Genomic DNA, 21399 nt, shown 5'->3' on the forward strand with positions numbered 1-21399 from the left:
CGGAGGGAAGATGCACTCATCCTCTCTGATTACACATGGCGCCTGTTCTTTTTCGTAGCCACTATTACACGGTCTTTCACACAATCACAGTTTCTAGGCACACAGTACCCGTTGTAAGACGCACAAAATCCTGTTCGTGACGCCAAGTTGACATGCCCCACAAGGGCTGTCTGAGAGGACACTCGGAACCAGGCCACGGTTTTTGTCTTAGGGATGTCATGGCGGCAGGGCCCAACTCCGTGACCCTGGCGGTGTTGTTTTATATGAGTGGGGGGATATTTATATGGGATGAGGAATAGTGAAGCCACCCGTGGTATTCGGCCAGGTATGGCCGACGCTGCTTAGATGGGACCCCTGGGGCAGATGGTGACGAAGCTGAGATGGTACAGCTCCCCCACAGGTGGAGCTGGGACCCCGGGGCAACCGTGGGCAGTGGTTACCTGATGAAATGTTGGGACAGCACAGGGCTGGCGGTGAGGACAATGTGTAGCGCCCCTGAGACTGGACGCTACAGGGTATATCATTATATCCTCCCCAGGCAGGGAGAGGTTGGCTCGGTAACTTTACACACACCTCACACCACCATACAGCAGGGAGAAGCACTCACTAGGAAAGGGTTAACAATGTTTCTACATACACAGTTCCTGGCAGATGCCAGGTGGCCTCCACTACTTAAATCAAGAGTGGTTGCCATAGCATCTGGAAAAGGTGGAGGCATGGGCAGTTAGGAGTAGAAAACAAAGCAGTTTCACTTTTGGTGGGAGAGAACAGCATGAGACAGGGCAGACGCATGGTGTGTAGCTCCCTGAGGGCTGCTGCCAGGCCCTCAGGGAGGCAGAACAGAGCTGTCTGTATGTAATACCATAGAGACAGCACAACCAAGTTGGGGCCAGTAACACCTAGAGAGACGGGACCCGGCACTTGTAATTGTGGACTAAAAGAGAGTAGTCGCCAGAGCATGGGACTGAGCACAAGAGAGGTACACAGCCCTAGCTCGGGTGGCCGCGACTAGGCAGCAGAGAGGGAGCCTGGGAGATGGCACAGAGGTCCGACCCACGAGAGGTCCCAGCCGTATGGGCCAGGACCAGGGGAGAGTACAGAGTTGTGCATGGAGGAGAAAGGCCACAGATTACAAAACCAGATCCAGCCCCTGACCTGCCCGGGATCGACCGGAGTCTCTGTTGGCGAGGACCAGCACCTTGTAGCACCAGCACCTGAGCCAGTAAATAAAGTGACTGGAACCCGCACCTGGTGACTCTGTGAGTAACTGCCGCCGCCCCACTCCGCATCCAATACTGCCCCTGGGAGAGGACTAGTCACAGGAAAGGTTGGCAGCGGAGGAGGCCGAGACCCCAGTCACCGCTGCAACCAGTGATATGCTTAACAGGGGCCCGTCACCCTATTTCCACACCCATCTGTACTGGACACTTGTTTGTTGTTTGTTTTTCATGTAGCCGACGGGGTCACGATACCGGGTCAGGCGAGTCAGAGCTACCCCAAAGAACCACTGGTCCGGTGACGAGTACCCTAAGGCCCCGTGGTAAGCTACAAATGAGTCCAGGACACAGCGGGATGTAGTCATTAGTTCTTTTACTCACAGTTGTCAGTTCCAGATTATAAAGACCAGCCGGTCAAATGCTGCTCTTGGAGTGCTGAATCCTGCGATGGCGGGATCCAGCCGATCCCCAGGTAATTTGGAGGCACAAGACTGGTGTCCCTTTCTGTGTCCCTTCCCTGGTCATCTTCTTACGCTGGCTTGGCCCTCCTGCCCTGTGTCTCACACACAGTGCTGTGAGCCGGTGTCCACAGAACCTGTTTGGGAGGCCCTTCTGCCTAATTTCCTGGCCCTCTGTGGTCACCTTTTCAGTGGATTTGCATGTGGTTGTGGCTTTGGCACATGAAGTTACCTCAGCCTCCGGTTTTGCTAGCTGAGCCTTGTAGTTCTACACCAGTCTAGGGGCTGGTCCCCTTTGCGGCCAAGTTCCTCCACACTGATGAGTCAGCTGTGGATGCGAGCCCACGGGTAGATCACTCACTTCCCGTGGCTCTAGAGCCCCTTCTTCCTTTCTTCTTCCTTTTCCTAGGGCAAGCTCCTCCGGCTCCTGTCCTGACGACCTCTCCCCTTTGCTTCCTACTTCGTTATGCACTCCGTTCTAAGTGTGAAATTGTCATCCAAGTGTGGTCCAAAGTTCACTTAGTAAACTTGGGCTTGTGGTCTTTTTGGAATATGGTCACATCACAGTGCTTGCAGCCAAGGGTGTGACCACAATAGATGCAGAAGTTGAAATCTCGCCTGGGCCTTGGAACCTATGGGGCCCAAAAAGCTCCTTTTGCCCATGAGGCATTTTTCACTTGAAACTTAAAGAGGTTTTTACATTGAATGCCTATCCTAAGGGGCACTTTGCTCACTACGACATCGCAAGCTTGCGATGCCGAGCGCGATAGTCCCCGCCCCCTCGCAGCTGCGATATCTTATGATTGCTGGCGTAGCGAACATTATCGCTACGCCAGCTTCACATGCACTCACCTGCCCTGCGATGTCGCTCTGGCCGGCGACCCGCCTCCTTATTAAGGGGGCGGGTCGTGCGGCGTCATAGCAACGTCACACGGCAGGCGGCCAATAGAAGCGGAGGGCCAGAGATGAGCGGGACGTAAACATCCCGCCCACCTCCTTCCTTCTGCATAGCTGGCATGAGCCGCAGGACGCAGGTAAGAGATGTTCCTCGCTCCTGCAGCTTCACACACAGCAATGTTTGCTGCCGCAGGAACGAGGAACAACATCGTAACATCGGTCATTTCCAAATTATGGACATAACAGACGCTACATCGATAATACGATTACGACGCTTTTGCGCTCCTTAATCGTATCAAAAAGGCTTTACACACTACGATATCGCCAGCGACGCCGGATGTGCGTCACTTTCAATTTGACCTCACCGACATCGCACCTGCGATGTCGTAGTGTGCAAAGTGCCCCTCAGGATAGGCCATCAATGCCTGATCGGCCACAGCCCGCACCCCGATCAGCTGTTCTGCTGCCACCGACAGGACCGAATGCTGCTCCGTCTTCTGATAGTGGCTGCTGCAGAGTACTGCACATCTGCAGTAGGTGGATGTGCAGTACTCGGCCTTGGCCACTATCAGCACCAGAGTTGAGCATTTGCAGTTGCCTGCCACCACTGCCGGGAGCGAGAAGCTGATCAGCGGGGGTGCGGGGTGTAGGACCCCGGCCAATCAGACATTGATGACCTATTCTAAGGATAGGCCATCAATGTAAAAGTAGTGGACAACCCCTTTAAAATGTTCTATCAATAGTTTGCAATTAAAATTAATGTTTTCAATACTGTGATCACAACTAAAACTTTCTTACTTTAGATTTAGAAAGTATGCATTGTCCATTAGGGGTACTTTGCACGTTGCGACATCGCTACTGTGATGTCGTCGGGGTCAAATCGAAAGTGACGCACATCCGGCGCCAGTAACGACGCCGCAACGTGTAAAGCCTAGATGCACCGATAAACGATCGCAAAAGCGTCGTAAATTGGTGATCTGTGTAGTGTCGGTCATTTTCATAATGACCGACACTACACAGGTACGATGTTGTGTGAAGCCGCAGGAGTGAGGAACATCTCCTTACCTGCCTCCACCGGCTATGCGGAAGGAAGATGGTGGGCGGTATGTTTACGTCCCGCTCATCTCCGCCCCTCCGCTTCTATTGGCCGCCTGCCGTGTGATGTTGCTGTGACGCTGCACGACCTACCCCCTTAGGAAGGAGACGGGTCGCCGGTCAGAGCGATGTCGCAGGCCAGGTAAGTGCGTGTGAAGCTGCCGTAGCGATAATGTTCACTACGGCAGCTATCACAAGATATTGCATCTGCGACGGGGGCGGGGACTATCGCGCTCGGCATCACTACAATCGGCTAGCGATGTCGCAGCGTGCAAAGTACCCCTTAGAGTCTTGACATAGCTAATGCTATGCATTACTGTAGGGGCAAGATTTTCTTACGGCTCCAAATTTATTTTTGGTCTTTTCACTGTTGTTTTTGATATGTATAAAGACACATTATGTAATTTTGTGTTCATGATACAATCTTTTACCTTAAATACACTGTATACATCCATAGTGCCACTATTTTCCTCGATATCTGGATTATTTAGCCTTTGACTGAGGTCATTAGAAAAAAATGGAGGTGAGTCCAGAAGTAGTCCGTAGTAACATTCTATTTGATGTTCCTGGATACGATAGTCATACCCTCCAAAATGTCTGGAGGGGAAGAGGTCAAAAACCTTTTAAAAAATGTAAAGAAAATGTTAGAATCTGAATATAAACAGAAATAGAAACCTAGTACCAACCCACATGTGGCTACTTGTTTCTGTGCATTACAATTGCTTGTCGTGTTGTAGAATACTTTATAGTCAGGGGCATATAATAATGTAATGATCATATCAAATTGTCAGGCAATGTGCGCACACAGCAGATTTGGTGCAGAAATTTTCTGCATGAATTCTGCACCTTCTGGCAGAAAAATGCACTGGAAAATAAGCGCGTTTTGATGTGTTTTTGGGCCATGAAGTTTTTTTAAAGAAGTCAATGGGATAAAAAAAACTGTAGGAAAAATGCACCAACAATTGGCATGCTGCAGATTCTTTTCTGCACCAAATCTCTGCGTAAAAAAATAAGCAATGATACAAAACAGAATTCTCCTTTGCTGGCATGAAGATACGCATGCAGATTTGTGTCACAATCTGCACCAAATCTGCACAAAAAAACACATGTAGAATGAAGACTAGAAGGGTCTGGCTATCGTACATTATGCTGGTGTGACGTTACCTCATTCATTAAGGCCTCTTCATCGTATGTCCCGTGTGGTCTCCCTACCAATCTCTAGCTATTGTTGTATCCAGGATAAAAGCCTGATCGATTGCTGAAGAGGATAGACCTCTATTGCCAGCTTGCTCTTCACCACGATGGTCAAGTTTTGGTGTGAGGTCAATAGAGCGCCTGTACCCAGATGTCTGGTTCGAAGCCCAACGTTATGCAAATGTCTTTTACTCCTGAGATTATGGTATGAGGTGACAAAATGTATGGTATTCGGACTTTTCTAGTCTTTATTACAGGTATACTAACAGCTAAGTGTTACATAAGTCAATGGTATATCCGAATATAAGAGGCTTTATAATATATTTTATCAGTGAAAGACTTTCTCCACTCATTGGCCAATTTTTCTCTATCAATTAAGCAACAGAAGCAGCTCCCCAGAGGCAGGAATCCAGGAGGCTGAGGACTGGTGTGCCCCTGAAAACAGTATCCAGGATATCCCTTTCTATTATAAGATCCATATCCCATTAACAAAGGTTTAGTATACACACTTGCTGTCCTATACACGACATTATCACTCACTTTGTCAGCAGTCAGCTCTTTCTCTGGTTTCATCAGTACCACACTCTGATCCACCACCCTCAGACCACAGAGAGATCCAGGAGCAGCCTGAACCTGGAGGGACACGTCTGATCCCGGAAGAACTTCATCTGGGGAAAACTCAGTTGACACCTGGAAACAAGCAACAACTAAATAAGAAAATTGCTAATAACTTAAACCGTAAAAAATATACCACAAAGGTTCCAGCTAGATGTATTCAAAGGTCCTGACAGGAAGCCAGCCATATCAAAAAATATACCACAAAGGCATGTAGTATCATCAATGGGATGTACAGTGCCTACAAGTAGTATTCAACCCCCTGCAGATTTAGCAGGTTTGATAAGATGCAAATAAGTTAGAGCCTGCAAACTTCAAACAAGAGCAGGGTTTATTAACAGATGCATAAATCTTACAAACCAACAAGTTATGTTGCTCAGTTAAATTTTAATAAATTTTCAACATAAAAGTGTGGGTCAATTATTATTCAACCCCTAGGTTGAATATTTTGTGGACTAACCCTTGTTTGCAATTACAGCTAATAATCGTCTTTTATAAGACCTGATCAGGCCGGCACAGGTCTCTGGAGTTATCTTGGCCCACTCCTCCATGCAGATCTTCTCCAAGTTATCTAGGTTCTTTGGGTGTCTCATGTGGACTTTAATCTTGAGCTCCTTCCACAAGTTTTCAATTGGGTTAAGGTCAGGAGACTGATTAGGCCACTGCAACACCTTGTTTTTTCCCTCTTGAACCAGGCCTTGGTTTTCTTGGCTGTGTGCTTTGGGTCGTTGTCTTGTTGGAAGATGAAATGACGACCCATCTTAGGATCCTTGATGGAGGAGCGGAGGTTCTTGGCTAAAATCTCCAGGTAGGCCGTGCTATCCATCTTCCCATGGATGCGGACCAGATGGCCAGGCCCCTTGGCTGAGAAACAGCCCCACAGCATGATGCTGCCACCACCATGCTTGACTGTAGGGATGGTATTCTTGGGGTCATATGCAGTGCCATCCAGTCTCCAAACGTCACGTGTGTGGTTGGCACCAAAGATCTCGATCTTGGTCTCATCAGACCAGAGAACCTTGAACCAGTCTGTCTCAGAGGCCTCCAAGTGATCATGAGCAAACTGTAGACGAGCCTTGACATGACGCTTTGAAAGTAAAGGTACCTTACGGGCTCGTCTGGAACGGAGACCATTGCGGTGGAGTACGTTACTTATGGTATTGACTGAAACCAATGTCCCCACTGCCATGAGATCTTCCCGGAGCTCCTTCCTTGTTGTCCTTGGGTTAGCCTTGACTCTTCGGACAAGCCTGGCCTCGGCACGGGAGGAAACTTTCAAAGGCTGTCCAGGCCGTGGAAGGCTAACAGTAGTTCCATAAGCCTTCCACTTCCGGATGATGCTCCCAACAGTGGAGACAGGTAGGCCCAACTCCTTGGAAAGGGTTTTGTACCCCTTGCCAGCCTTGTGACCCTCCACGATCTTGTCTCTGATGGCCTTGGAATGCTCCTTTGTCTTTCCCATGTTGACCAACTATGAGTGCTGTTCACAAGTTTAGGGAGGGTCTTAATTAGTCAGAAAAGGCTGGAAAAATAGATAATTAATCCAAACATGTGAAGCTCATTGTTATTTGTGCCTGAAATACTTCTTAATACTTTAGGGGAACCAAACAGAATTCTTGTGGTTTGAGGGGTTGAATAATAAATGACCCTCTGAAAAAACTTTTCACAATTTAAAAAAAAAATAAAAGAAGAAATAACATTCTTTTTTGCTGCAGTGCATTTCACACTTCCAGGCTGATCTACAGTCCAAATGTCACAATGCCAAGTTAATTCCGAATGTGTAAACCTGCTAAATCTGCAGGGGGTTGAATACTACTTGTAGGCACTGTATAACTCACTGGTATTGGAAACATTTTCTTTCTCTTAATAAGAGTCATATATATATTATGTGGATGAATTTTTCCAGTGGTATGGATGGTATTGTTGAAAGATATTCATTGACCTCAGAATGCAGTATTATGACGTATATATGACTTGCACACTGCACTAACACGAATTGTGGTGATGGTGGTAGTTTATTGTGGATTTTAGGGTCAGTGAGGGACAGCCGCCGAGGAGAGGGGGCACCAAGTATTAGGGTGTTAACACTCCGCTGGTAGGTAGGGGGAAGGCTGAGAGGGAGAGTATTAGCCTACCCCTGCCTAATTATATATATCACCCCGGAATATCATTAATTGGCGCACTTGTCCCTACCTCACCATTTATCCACCTTTTAGTGGCTATTCTATGTTACTGTATTGACAGTTTTTAGTGAGTTGACCGAATAAAGATATATTTTTAATAGGGAATTTTTTCATGGTTTGTTGTTAATAACATTAAACCACGAGCGACAGTCCAGTGACTGATCCACTGTTGAAAGATGTTCCTTAGCGTTCATGTCCTGGTGCGCTATCTTCCTGATATCTACTGCAAAGTGAAATGGTTAGGTAGGCACTACTAAATGACTGACCTTGTTCACTATAGAGGAAAAATGTCTATAAAGGTGTACAGACACGGCATCTTAGATGCTGTCATACCTGCAGCAATTTTCCTGAATATCATGCTTCAAGAAAAGGCCGGTGGAGTTTTTCTTGAAGAGCCCTCATAGGCGGGCTTTGCACACTACGACATCGCAGGTGCGATATCGGTCGGGTCAAATCGAAAATGACGCACATCCGGCGTCGCAGTCGATATCGTAGTGTGTAAATCCTTTTTGATACGATTAACGAGTGCAAAAGCGTCGTTATCGTATCAATGGTGTAGGGTCCGACATTTCCATTATTTGGCAGCAGCGACAGGTACGATGTTGTTCCTCGTTCCTGCGGCAGCACACATCGCTGTGTGAGAAGCCGCAGGAACGAGGAACATCTCCTACCTGCGTTACCGCGTCTCACGCCGGCTCTGCGGAAGGAAGGAGGGGGGCGGGATGTTTACGTCCCGCTCATCTCCGCCCCTCCGCTTCTATTGGCAGCCTGCCGTGTGACATCGTTGTGACGCCGCACGACCCGCCCCCTTAAGAAGGAGGCGATTCGCCGGCCAGAGCGACGTCGCAGGGCAGGTGAGTGCATGTGAAGCTGCCGTAGCGATAATGTTCGCTACGGCAGCTATCACAAGATATCGCACCTGCGACGGGGGCGGGGACGAGGAACAACATCTAACATCGGTCATTTCCAAATTGGGGGCCCTTTGCACACTATGACATCGCAAGCCGATGCTGCGATGCCGTGCGCGAAAGTCCCCACCCCCGACGCAGCTGCAATATCATTGTGAAAGCTGCCGTAGCGAACATTATCGCTACAGCAGCTTCACATACGTAAACATCCCGCCCTCCTTCCTTCCACATAGCCGGCCGGGACGCAGGTAGGAGCTGTTCCTCGCTCCTGCGGCTTCACAAACAGCGATGTATGCTGCCGCAGGAATGAGGAACAACATCGTAACATCGGTATTTCCCAATTAATGGAAATGACCGACGCTACACCAATGATACGATTACGACGCTTTTGCGCTCGTTAATCGTATCATAAAGGATTTACACACTACGATGTTGACAGCGACGCCGGATGTGCGTCACTTTCAATTTGACCCCACCGACATCGCACCTGCGATGTCGTAGTGTGCAAAGGGCCCCTTAGATGCTGTCATTTTTTGTGTGTTAACACTAAAGGCCACTTTCCACATCGATGTTCCTGCCGATCGCACCTGCCCCCGTCTTTTGTGCATCACGAACAAATCGCTGCCCATGGCGCACAATATCGCTAGTCCCCATCACACATACTTACCTGCCTAGCGATGTCGCTGCGGCCGGCAAACTGCCTCTTTTCTAAGGGGGTGCTTCGTGTGGCGTCACAGCGACGTCACACGGCTGGCGTTCAATAGCAGCGGGGGGGCGGAGAGCAGCCGCATGAACGACACGCCCACCTTGTTGCCAGAGGACACAGCTACGGTGCTGTTTGTCCTGGGGTGTCACACGTAGCGATGTGCGCTGCCTCAGGAACAACGAACAACCTGTGTCCAAAAGCAGCAACGACATTTGAGAAATGGACGACGTGTCAACAATCAACGATTTGGTGAGTATTTTACATCGTTAGCGGTCGATCGTACGTGTCACACGCAACAACGTCGCTAACGAGGCTGGATGTGCGTCACGAATTCCGTTAGCGATGTCAATGTGTCGCGGGCGGGGAGGAGGGTGTCAGCACACTACGCTCACCCCTTCTGCTCGGGTCCGGCGGCTGCCGCTCAGTGGTGGCTCGAGCTGTAGGCCGGATCCCGGGGGTTCTCGAGCGGCACTCCTCGCCCGTGAGTGAAAGGGGGGTTGTTGGGTGTGGGGATTGTTTATTGTCCGTGACGCCACCCACGGTTGTGGTGATTTCACCACCGCTGCTCGGTGTGGGGATCCCGGGAGTGATGGTGGGGGAGCAGCTAGTTGTTGTGTTGCCCCTCCGTGGGTAGGGGTTGGTGATCCCGGGGCCCGGTGATGAGATGGGAGATGCAGGGCCTGGTGGGCGCAGGGACGCAGGGGCAGCGCTGTGCCTTGCGGCACTGTGGTACTCACTCAGCCTGAGACGTTGACACAGTTTTACGGTAAACCACACGGCTGGAAAGACGGTTCCCACGGACGGCTGCACTTGCTCTTCCAGTAGGTGACGGTGATGTCCCTTTTCCTTGCACCTTTGTTTCTGTGTTGGTAGCGATGGGTTCCCACCGGTAACCCGCTCCCCGGCTTCAAGCTGGACCGGAGGAGCTCTACTCTTTGCCCGCAGGCGCTGGACCTGAGAAACTGGTGCCCTGGCGGTGGCGGTGTTTCTACTACAATGGTTGGGCTGTTGCCTTCAATCGGGACTTGGTTGTTGGGGGATCTGCGTCCCCTTCACTGACGGATTTGGCAAATTATGGCGACTCCTAGCCTTGCCGGGGTCCGAGAGGCCCCTACCCTGGTGCTGACTGTCCTTTGGTACACTGCTCCAGACCGCCGGGCCACTACCCGTCCGCGGTCCTTCCAGGAACTTCCAAACGGTCCCCCTCCAGACAGTCACCGTCGTTGCTGACCTTGCTGACCCTGTCCTGCACACAGCTGGACTCTCTCTTCAGCTTTCTTTCTGTCACCTTCCACCTTTCTTCCACTTCTCCTACTCCTCCTTTACCACTTCCACTTCACTTCCTTTCACTTTTACCTCCTAAACTAAACTGCTGGGTTTTCCCGCCTCCAGAGCTGTGTCCTCCTCGGTGGGCGGAGCCTACCGCCTGGCCCACCCCCTGGTGTGAACATCAGCCTCTGGAGGAAGGTAACAAGGATTTTGGTTAGCTTTGATGTGCCTAACTGGGGTGTAGAGTGTGTGGGTGCAATGACCTGTGACCCCAGCGAACTCCAACTGTAAAGTTATGGATTCATACTGGATACCTAGGGGGCTTGAACTCAAGCACAGACTTTTCATGGAAGTCTGTATCCGAGTTCGGAGTTCAGATGCTGGATGGCAGCACAGCCATCCAACACATTGTTCGGCATGGGGAAGATGCCTGGACCGCTGCTTGAAACAAAATAAATAAAAAATAAAAAAACAATTGACTTGGCTCCCCTCCTTTTCTGATAACCACGAGCGTGAGAAATTCCATGCCTGCCACTGACCATGAGTGTCTTACGGTACCTTGTTGTCAAACCAAGGCTCCATAGATTTTGATGGACATCATGGGACATTACATTATTTAATTACGTCGTAATTTCAAGGATTTCTTTTTAACTAATAAATTGGTGAATGAGGGAGTTGGGGTGTTTTTTTTTTAAATCAACTATTTTTGTCCATCGTAGGAGTGTTTTTTTTACTTTACACTTACCGAGTTAATAATAAGAGTGTCTGATACACACCTCTCCATTACTAACCCCTGGGCTTGATGCTAGCTGTCAATTCACAACTGACATCAACCCCAAAAATATTACCCCGATTCCCACCACACCAGAGCAATTAGGAAGGGCCGGGCAAAGAGCAAAGTTCGTGTATCTATTGGATACAACACTTCAGAGTTGGCGGCGGGCTGCTATTTTTAGGCTGGCAATGGCCAAATAATAATGGTGCTTCCCAGCCTGATAATACCAGCCTTTAGCTATCTGCTTTACCTTGGCTGGTTATGAAAAATAGGGGGACCCCGTGTCATGTTTTGTTTTGTTTTTTAATTATTTATATATAAATAAATAATTAAAGAAATGATGTGGGATCCCCTCTATTTTTGATAACCTGCCGAGGTAAAGCAGACATCTGGGGGCTGCAGCTTGTACATTTCTCTACAGTAAACTTCATCTGCCATGTAGATCCCCAAACACTCAGTTTGTCAAAGTCAATCTGTAACTTATACACATCATCCATAGACTGCACTATACAATATAGCAAATATATACAGAAATAGAAGCAACACTATGTATTCAATATTTATCTTATTAATAGATATGTGCAATAATAAAAGACTCAACACTGCAGGTTTTTACTATGTAATCTGAAGACAGCATGCTGTAAGGGTCAAAACAGATTTCAGTGATGCCTTTCTTGTCAAGGTTCGAGTTGTTGTGTACTTGTAATATTTGTTTTAACTCCAGGAACTTATCATTGCTCATGTGCAGCAGCATGTGAGCCCATGTCCAGCATGAACCCTCTGTGATTAGCAGCTCTTCACTGTCTATAGACTTTGTATACAGAGCTTGGCGTGGGCGGGGTTAGCTTTTTCAGATTTGCTGCATTGCTAAATTTAAAAACTCTGATTGTGTTTGAACAGCTGCACCCAGTAATCTAAGTGGTACACCGTTGGATTCTGGATCTCTTTGTCTACGTCATTCTGCTCTCAGATGAGGTAGCAAAAACCATCTGACAGATGCCTTTTAACCTTGGTGTAAACCATCTATAGTCAGAAATCATTCAGAATAGCAGTTATTCACCACATTGTGTATGGAGAAATGAAACAAACCCCCCCAAAACTTACTTTATTCTTGAAACATTTAAGTACGTTGAATTTTGAAGCATCAGCCAACATTTCTCCATTAGGCAACAAAATGTAAACAAGAACATAGACAATCTTAGAATTGCCTGCACTTATAGGGAGGTTCAAAGTGACTTTTCCTTGGATATCTATTAATAAAATATGATAAACAACATAAATAACAGCCATGCTACTTATTGATCTCCGGAACTTATGAGTTGCGCTACTGATATTTATGTATAGTGAACAGAGCAAAATTAGCTAAAATTATCCCCTAAATAGTGGCACTAAAATGACAGTTTATTCCACAAAAGAGCAATAAATAAAATGGTTACGTTGAAGAAAAAATAAAAAAGTTATGTCTTTTGGAAAGTTAAAATATATAAACGGGAAAAAAAGGTTTAAGGCTTGAACGACATGTCTTTAATGGGGTTGTTAAGTCTAAAACGACAAGTCTGCAGTCACTCTGTGTCAGGTTATGTGACTGCAGACTTGTGAATACTCACATTGTGCGCACTATGCACTGTGAGGATTCTCCGATGTCACAGCCAGAAGCGATGATGGTGTAGCTACAAGTATACGATATGCAGACTCCCTACCAGAATCTAACTACACTGTTTTTGACCCACTCAATGCAAGTGTATTGTATTGCAGGAGGCTGGAAATAGTCTAGTCACCTTCTGGACGGGACTATCCATATCGTATAATTGTAGCCACGTGACTGCCATTCCCGGCTGTGACACCTGAGAATCCCCATAGCGCACAGTGGCACAATGTGAGGATTCACAAGTCTAAAGTCACATAAAATGACACATAGATTGACTGCAGACATCATTTTAGACAAGACAACCCCTTTAAAGAGAATCTGCCACTGGACCTGATGAAACTGGTTGAAAACCAATTTTGTTTTTTAGCTGTATGACTAAAAACAGTATGCTTATCTATTGAGAATGCCGTAGTGGCCAGTGTAAAAATTACAATATTTCATATGTTTGTAAGGGTAAAAAAAAAAAAAAAAAAAAAGAATTCTGTATAAACTATCACAATGTCACTGCAGGATAATAACGGACAGGTTCTCCTATGCTGTCCCTCATGCTAGGGGAAGATAGGCTATCCCTAACCTAAGGGTTACCCCTAATGGTGGAGGTGCCTGAGTCTTAAGCCTGGCTATTCTCTTGACCAGATTTAATCTGTTACCTGCCCCTTCCAGGAAAGGAAGGGGCAGGAGTGTGATGGCAACACAGATTAAGACAGATAGAGGAAAACCAAAACTCAGAGACATGGCAAACTCACAGGAAAAAACAGTAAAAGACTTAAGGGGGCTTTACACGAAATGACATAGCTATCGAGATGTCGTTGGGGTCACGGAATTCGTGACGCACATCCGGCCTTGTTAGCGACGTCGTTGCATGTGAAATGCACGAAACGACCGCTAACGATCAAAATTACTCACCTAATCGTTGATCGTTGACTTGTCGTTCTAATCCCAAATATCGTTCCTGTTGCAGGACGCAGGTTGTTCGTCGTTCCTGCGGCAGCACACATCGCTATGTGTGACACCGTAGGAACGAGGAACAACATCGTACCTGTGGCCGCCGGCAATGAGGAAGGAAGGAGGTGGGCGTGATGTTCCGGCCGCTCATCTCTGCCCCTACGCTTCTATTGGGCGGCCGCTTAGTGACGCCGCTATGACGCCGAACGAACCTCCCCCTTAAAGGATAGATTGTTTGGCGGCCACAGCGACGTCGGTGAAGAGGTAATTGCGTGTGATGATGCTGTAGCGATATTGTTCGCTATCGCAGCGATCACCCCATGACGCGCCACCGACGTGGGCGGGTGCTATCGTTCCCGACATCGCTAACGATGTCGCAGCGTGTAAAGCCCGCTTAAGGAAAAAAGCAAAAGCAGGAAGGCATCAACAAAAAGGCAACAAGCGTTAACACCACAACTGCACACAGCAATATTGCACAACAACCACCAGTAAAGGCCCTGTCACACACACAGATAAATCTGTGGACAATCAGTGCCAGGTTTGTGGCTGTGTACAAATGGAACAATATGTCCATGATTTCACTGCAACCACAGATCTGCCAAAGATTTATCTGTGTGTGTGTGTGACAGGGCCTTAAGTCTGGTTCACAACACCTCACCAGACCAGTATAGGTAAGCTATAGCTGGCATTAATGGAATAGTCCAGCCAGCATACATAGGAGGGGAACAAATGTAAGTGGCTCCCCCACAGCATGTGATCAAGGGAGATTACCAAGCAGCCCAACAAAGATGTCTGTGAGTTGACAAAAGAGTCTGCCTGAGTAGACATCAGGGATGTTAGCAGTCAGAGTGCCAGCATCTGCAGTTTCCACAGATCCTGAAGTCGGCTTGACAGTTGGGGATGCCTGCAGAAATCTCCTTGTGACATAAACGGAGTTTAATACATATGTTTTGTTGATGTTACAGTTCCTTTGTATCAGGATTACTTATCCAATTTGTCATGGATTTTCAATGTAATTATACTATCTTTACTATGTAATAATGTACATGATTTGCATTTTGATATCTGGATCCTTTTTGGGTGGTTATGCACATTTGTAATATCTTGTGATTATCTCAGTATATTATGACTTACCGTAGATCTAATTGTATTTCTAGATTTTTTTTTCCATAAAAAATGAACAAAAATATATAGAGAAGAAAAACCTGCAGACTTTTTAAAAGCAACAGATACCGTATGTTTTTAGGTGAATGTCTTACCTTTATTAATATTTTCAGTTTTAATTTCCATGGTTCCTGAATCTTTAATCGAAAATTTGGAGACCAACTGTAAAAAAATAAATTAAATGATGATGATAATGGTGATGATAAGTATAATAAAGAAGACGATAATTTGGAAGTGGGTAACAACATATGAATGTCTGCTTGCACTTGTCCTTTTGGCTAGTTTGCACTCTATCACCACTACTTTTCCATTTGCTGATTTTGTTGCATTTTTTCCAATCTTTTTGGGGTTTGGGTTTACCAGTGCAATTTCCCAATTGAATCATTTATAAGGAAAGCTTTGGAGTAATCCAACACCATTAAGAATTACTTAGCGCTGTATAGTAGCATTATTTGAGTATACTTATTTCATGTGTGGTATTATGTGGACACTATATAGTAGTATTACATGGTCTCTTCAAGGAGCTTCTGAAAAGCTTTTACTGAAATGGACTTATCAGACACAATTCTATTAGTTTAAATAACTACGCACAAGTTTTCAGATTGATTTATTAAATAGATAAATTGACATTATGTAATGGTTCTATGAAAAATAAACGTTAAAAGAAATATGTTACTGATATGTGTTATGATTCAGGGACCGAGGAGGATAAAAAAATGCAGAATCCCAAAGGTAACAGAGTGGCTAGAACCTTAACGGACTGCAGACCTAATCCTGACACACAACTAGAAGTAGCCGTGGGGCGTGCCTATGATGACCTAGACGCCTCGAAAAAGCTGGAGAACTAAATAATCTCACAGATAGAGATATATGAAAGCTAATCTGCCTCAAAGCAGTCCCCAAAGATAGATAGATAGCCCTCCACATGTAAAGACTACGGTGATATAGAAAAGCACAATACAAAAGCTAGAAAAGACAGATTCAGCAAAGGTGAGGCCCAAACTATCTTTATAGGAAAGGATAGGAAAGAGCAACTGTCTGCAGCCGTAAAAATCCTAATATATATCAACACTTCTGATATGGTAAAATCCTGAGGTCACACAACCTCTCCCCTACTGTATCAGCACTTGGGTTCCCCAGCGTGAGGGACAGAATAGGGTTCCCTACTAGAGGTGGAGATGTGGATTTGGGAGTGTTTGTACTCTCCAAAGAAAAATTGGAATTCTGACTACCTGTCCTCTATTTTATGCAAATTAACTTGGTGGAGTGTGCATCTATTATACATTTATGACATACCCTGTGGATATACTTGTTTTCTAAAATTATATTCCCTATGAATAAAAGATTTCTGCACAGGTTCTCGTTGTCCCTTCAATTAACTTATGATGCAACCTTTATCAAAATAGATCACATAGCAGCTGCATGTGTGACCCCTTGGCTCTGTCCTGCATATTTTATTACAGAAGACAAGATGGAATAAATGTGTCTACTGTCATTGATAAGGACTTTAAATACAATCATGTCCAAAGCATTCATTACTATTCCTATATTTGTTGATCATTTGATGATAAAGGCACTAGAAAAGTCATTCTGATGCCCTGATTAAAATATGTATTAGAACCGTACATTTCACATAACTCACCAGGTAATGCAGGGATAACTTTTTGACCTCATTCAGCTCTGAGTGACTAATGATGTATTCCACATGGATATCTTGATGGCCCTCACATGGGAGAACATGATCCAGTGAACTGAGTTTCAAGGAGCTCTTGCTCCGAGAGTAAAAGGGGACAATAAGATGTGAGGCTTCATGAAAATTTGTGCGACGAAAATATTCCGTCTTTACTTCTATTTTAGCCTTTAGGAAAACAAAAACATGTTATTGTTTTCAACTGAAAGAATGTATAATCTAATTTCTTTTGTCAATATTTAGTGCGTCAACTGAATCGACTGAAGCTAATTATGAAGACGTTTCACCAATCACACCTACAACTGATGAACATGCATACTCATACCGTCAGGTCTACGGTGTGTTCCCAGTTGGCTGTGTCCAAAACAAAGAAAGCTTTGCCATTCTTATCGGTCACTAAGGTCTGGCCCTTGGAATCATATTTATGCCTCAGAAAAACTTCAAGATTTGGTTGAGGAACACCTCCAGCATCCTCCACTTTAATCTGGAAGAAGATATTATAATATGAATAACCTGAGTTGAGTTTAAAAACTTACTAAATTAGGACCTAGTGACTCACCAAACCACTATACGGTATTCCACGCTTGTAGTTACTGACAGCATTAATAAAAGACACTGTTTTGATGACGTCATTTACTTTGGTTTGACCGGTTGATGATTGTTCCACTCCTACGTAAAGAGGGAACATTTGGTAAAAAAGAAAAAGAACATCTTATGGTATATATATATATATATATATATATATATATATATATATATATATATATATTGTAAAATCCATCCATTTTGTCATATTTCTTTTGAAACATAATTATCATAGACAGAAAGCATCAGGAGAACTACAAAGAAAGGTCTCCAGTTCTGCTGATCCTTTCTGGCATCTGCCATGTATAACTTATTATTCTGGGGTATCCGGATTTTTAAGGGAACCTTGACAAGTGCAATATGCACCCAGAACCACGAGCAGTTCTGGGTGCATATTGCTAATTCCTGGCTACGTGTTCCTGTATCTAGTAACATAGATAAAAAGATCTTTAGAAGGAGTATTTTTAAAGATTCTTTATGATATGCTAATGAGGCCAGGGACTAGTTGCAAGGGCATTAGTTACCATGACTAGTCCGCCCTCTTAACATGTTAGCAGACCCACAGGGGCGTGGTAACATGCTATTCAATGCTCATTGCCCAGCGTCATCAGTGGTGACACGCGTACCTGTGTCTGTTATCACCTCTTCAGACGCCGGGATAAGGGTCAGTGCGCATGATCAGAAGTCCCTGCACTTGTACGCGTCCCGGCTTCAGAAAGATCTAGTGCACATGACCAGAAGTGTCAGGACTTCTGATCATGCGCACTGACCCTAAACCTGGCGCCTGAGGCGGTGATAATAGACACAGGTATGTGCATTCATACCGATGAAACTCAGCATTGAATAGCATGAATAGCATTGAATAACATGTTTGCATGCCCACAGAGGTGTGCTAACATGCTAAGAGGGCAACTAGTCGAGGGAAGTAACGACCTTGCGACTAGTCTCTGCGCTCATTAACATATCATAAAGGATCTATGGAAATACTTTTTCTAAAGATCCCTTTATCTATGCTACTAGATACAGGGATTACACATATACACCCAGAACTGCTTGTGGTTCTGGGTGCATATTGCATCTGACAGGTTCACTTTAAGCAGAAAAGTTTAAATTGTGGCATAGTTATTAACATGTTAGTCTTGTGAGTCATCCTCTCATGATCTTACTCAGCTGAGACCCCTGTAATTTTATTCAAGCTGAAACTCAGGTAGATTGGACTCCCTCGGAGATTCATCCCTGGGAAACTGGATATCTTCCCAACAGAGGAATACCCCTTCTTACCATTCTGCAACTTTCTGTTTCCCCTTGCTTTTTCTTAGCATAGCTGGATCCCATATTCCTCAGTATATCTGAAGGATTCAAGGCCCAAACTATATCCCATATTCCTCAGTATAGCTGAAGGCTTCAAGGCCCAAACTATATCCCATATTCCTCACTATAGCTGAAGGCTTCAAGGTCCAAACTATATCCCATATTCCTCAGTATAGCTGAAGGCTTCAAGGTCCAAACTATATCCCATATTCCTCAGTATAGCTGAAGGCTTCAAGGCCCAAACTATATCCCATATTCCTCAGTATAGCTGAAGGCTTCAAGGCCCAAACTATATCCCATATTCCTCACTATAGCTGAAGGCTTCAAGGTCCAAACTATATCCCATATTCCTGAGTATAGCTGATGGCTTCAAGGCCCAAACTATATCCCATATTCCTCAGTATAGCTGAAGGCTTCAAGGCCCAAACTATATCCCATATTCCTCACTATAGCTGAAGGCTTCAAGGTCCAAACTATATCCCATATTCCTCAGTATAACTGAAGGCTTCAAGGTCCAAACTATAGTCAAAAATAATACTGGAAGTTCCTGGGCCCCTCTGGATAACAGCCCCCCACCTACCATGTGGCATTTATATTACTAGTTGCCTCTTAATTGGAAGAGGGGACTTTGAGACCAAAGAAACCAGGGCTCAGGTGCAATCACCACCTCTGCACACACGTATAGCTTTTCTCCATGCTACTCTACATGTACACAGCAGTCACTGATAGCATAATATTGCATTTTGACCTCGATCATTGTAGTATAATTTGTATGCACTATAATAACAGTTGACAGTATAAATACACCTTAGACTAATTTCGGCTGAACCTGTAGATCTCGTACAAGTTTAGACGACAGTCTAATATGTATGGGGGTCCTGACTAATGATAGTTGGGAGAATTAAGGATCCGGCTTGTATAATTTTGGACTATCACTTGTTTTTTTGCTTCTGGGGATAATTCTCTGCCAACCTGTCTGGCAGTGGCTCTCTCATGGTAAATACAGAAGCACTTGGCCAAATGGTTATGGGAGAGTTGGTTGACATGGCTGTCGGCCGAGCCATTGTTTGGACAACAGTCATGTAATGTGTATATCAAGCTTTACAACCTAAGATAAATCAGACTTACCAGTCCCTTCCTCTGTAACAGAAGCAGTAGCTTTCATTTCGCTTCCAACGCGACTTTCCTTTAGCTTAACAAGCTCAGTCTTGACCTCAATGGTATGGCAACCAGATATGTCCAACTGTGTGAAAGAAACAACTCAGATTAAAAAATGATTAAATTACTATAGCTATAAAAAAAATTACAAAAGTACCAAAAGGAAAGTCCAGACAGCTGCAATGGGACCAGGGATTTATGGAGGCCTAATGAGCTTCTATTGGGCTTAATTACCTGGTATGTACTGAGCATTTAGTAAGAAGTTTTCCCTTCATATAGAATTTGGTCACACCCATAGCATACTTCTCAGACCTTCACTTATATTAAATGGACACTTTTCTATTTATAGAATGAAAACGGGAAATAGTTGACTTTTTGTAGTTTTTCATTAAGATCTATAGCAGTCAAGTAAACCAAGCTGAACTGTCAGACATTTAGGAAGCTTTTTTCTTACAGGGGTGGTCTGAAGACTGAAGAAATGTTCATGTAAATCCATATCTATTTCTTTCCTTAATTTAAACTAATTTCTAATATGGCTGCATTAAAAATCTCCTAAACTTCCTTCACTAGACTAACTGCTTTTGATTTTTTTCCCTACTTACTGTCTGATGACACTTTGTATGAGAATCCCAGTGCATCCTGGGAAACTCAAACAAAGCATCATCAGAGCTGAGGGCAGAAGCTGCGGTTACTCGCACCGCCTCTGCCCCCTCCCTGTTGCTAATTTCATTAACTGATCTGGTCCTTGAGTACTGTCATTATGAAATTTGCACAGTGACAGTGTGTTTTGTGTTGCCAGCTCAGATCAGTAGAATCGGCAAGAGAGTAGTGCACACTGTTAGTGTCCAGTGTTGGAGTACCCAGCGGTGTTCAGAGACCAGTGGTCGCCCTCACCAGTAATGTCAATAAATAGATAGGGATTAAGAAAATTTATTTCCTCAGCCATTCGATCACCCATTTAAGACTCATTGCACTACAAGACCTTTAAACAAAATTTTGACCATAGATTGATCAACGTCCCCAGCACTAAAATGTAATCTGTCAGCATGTGTTGAAATTCCCTGTAGCACAATTCAGCTAGCTACTAGAGAACCCAACACATCTGTGAATTACTTTATGAGGCGATAAATATCCCAAACAGGTGACCACTTGACCACCGTGCTACAAAAAATTAACAGGATGATTGTAAAGGAGGAAACCTAAATGCTGAATTTTAATTGACATATGAAAGCCCTAATACAAACTATATAGAAAGTATTGGGATTCATGCCTTCACCCTTAAATTTTGATTTTTCATTCAATCCCATAGCCTGTGTATAAATATCAGCCCCTCGCAATGCATTCTGCCTTTACTAATATTTATGATTGAATAGCTTGGTCACAAGAGTTCACTGGTACCAAGGTGGTCCTGTCATAGGGGCAACCCTTGTAACAAGTCAGTACATGACTTTTCCTCCTTCGTAAATAATGCCTCGTTGCTTGTGAGTGATATTAGTGGAAAGCAACTCAGCCACAAAATGGAGACCATATAAATTTAGGGATCGGGGTCATCAAGTGCTGAGGACCAGAAGGCAGAAAAGT

The 21399-nt window shown here is 45.0% G+C and overlaps 1 protein-coding gene across 1 annotated transcript in view; it reads right to left on the reverse strand.

Annotated features, from left to right (window-relative positions):
• The window catches only part of LOC142310806 (alpha-2-macroglobulin-like), a 160777-nt gene that overhangs the window by 100897 nt on the left and 38481 nt on the right, over positions 1–21399 (reverse strand). The window contains exons 9-16 of the mRNA XM_075348518.1: positions 19789–19903; positions 17324–17433; positions 17090–17248; positions 16717–16932; positions 15170–15236; positions 12422–12567; positions 5402–5551; positions 4099–4287 (exon numbers count right to left, since the gene is read on the reverse strand). Of these exons, the coding sequence (XP_075204633.1) occupies positions 4099–4287; positions 5402–5551; positions 12422–12567; positions 15170–15236; positions 16717–16932; positions 17090–17248; positions 17324–17433; positions 19789–19903 (1152 nt within the window). The remainder of the gene's footprint in view (positions 1–4098; positions 4288–5401; positions 5552–12421; positions 12568–15169; positions 15237–16716; positions 16933–17089; positions 17249–17323; positions 17434–19788; positions 19904–21399) is intronic.

The sequence above is a fragment of the Anomaloglossus baeobatrachus genome, chromosome 5 (genome assembly GCF_048569485.1).
Source record: "Anomaloglossus baeobatrachus isolate aAnoBae1 chromosome 5, aAnoBae1.hap1, whole genome shotgun sequence".
NCBI lineage: Eukaryota > Metazoa > Chordata > Amphibia > Anura > Aromobatidae > Anomaloglossus > Anomaloglossus baeobatrachus.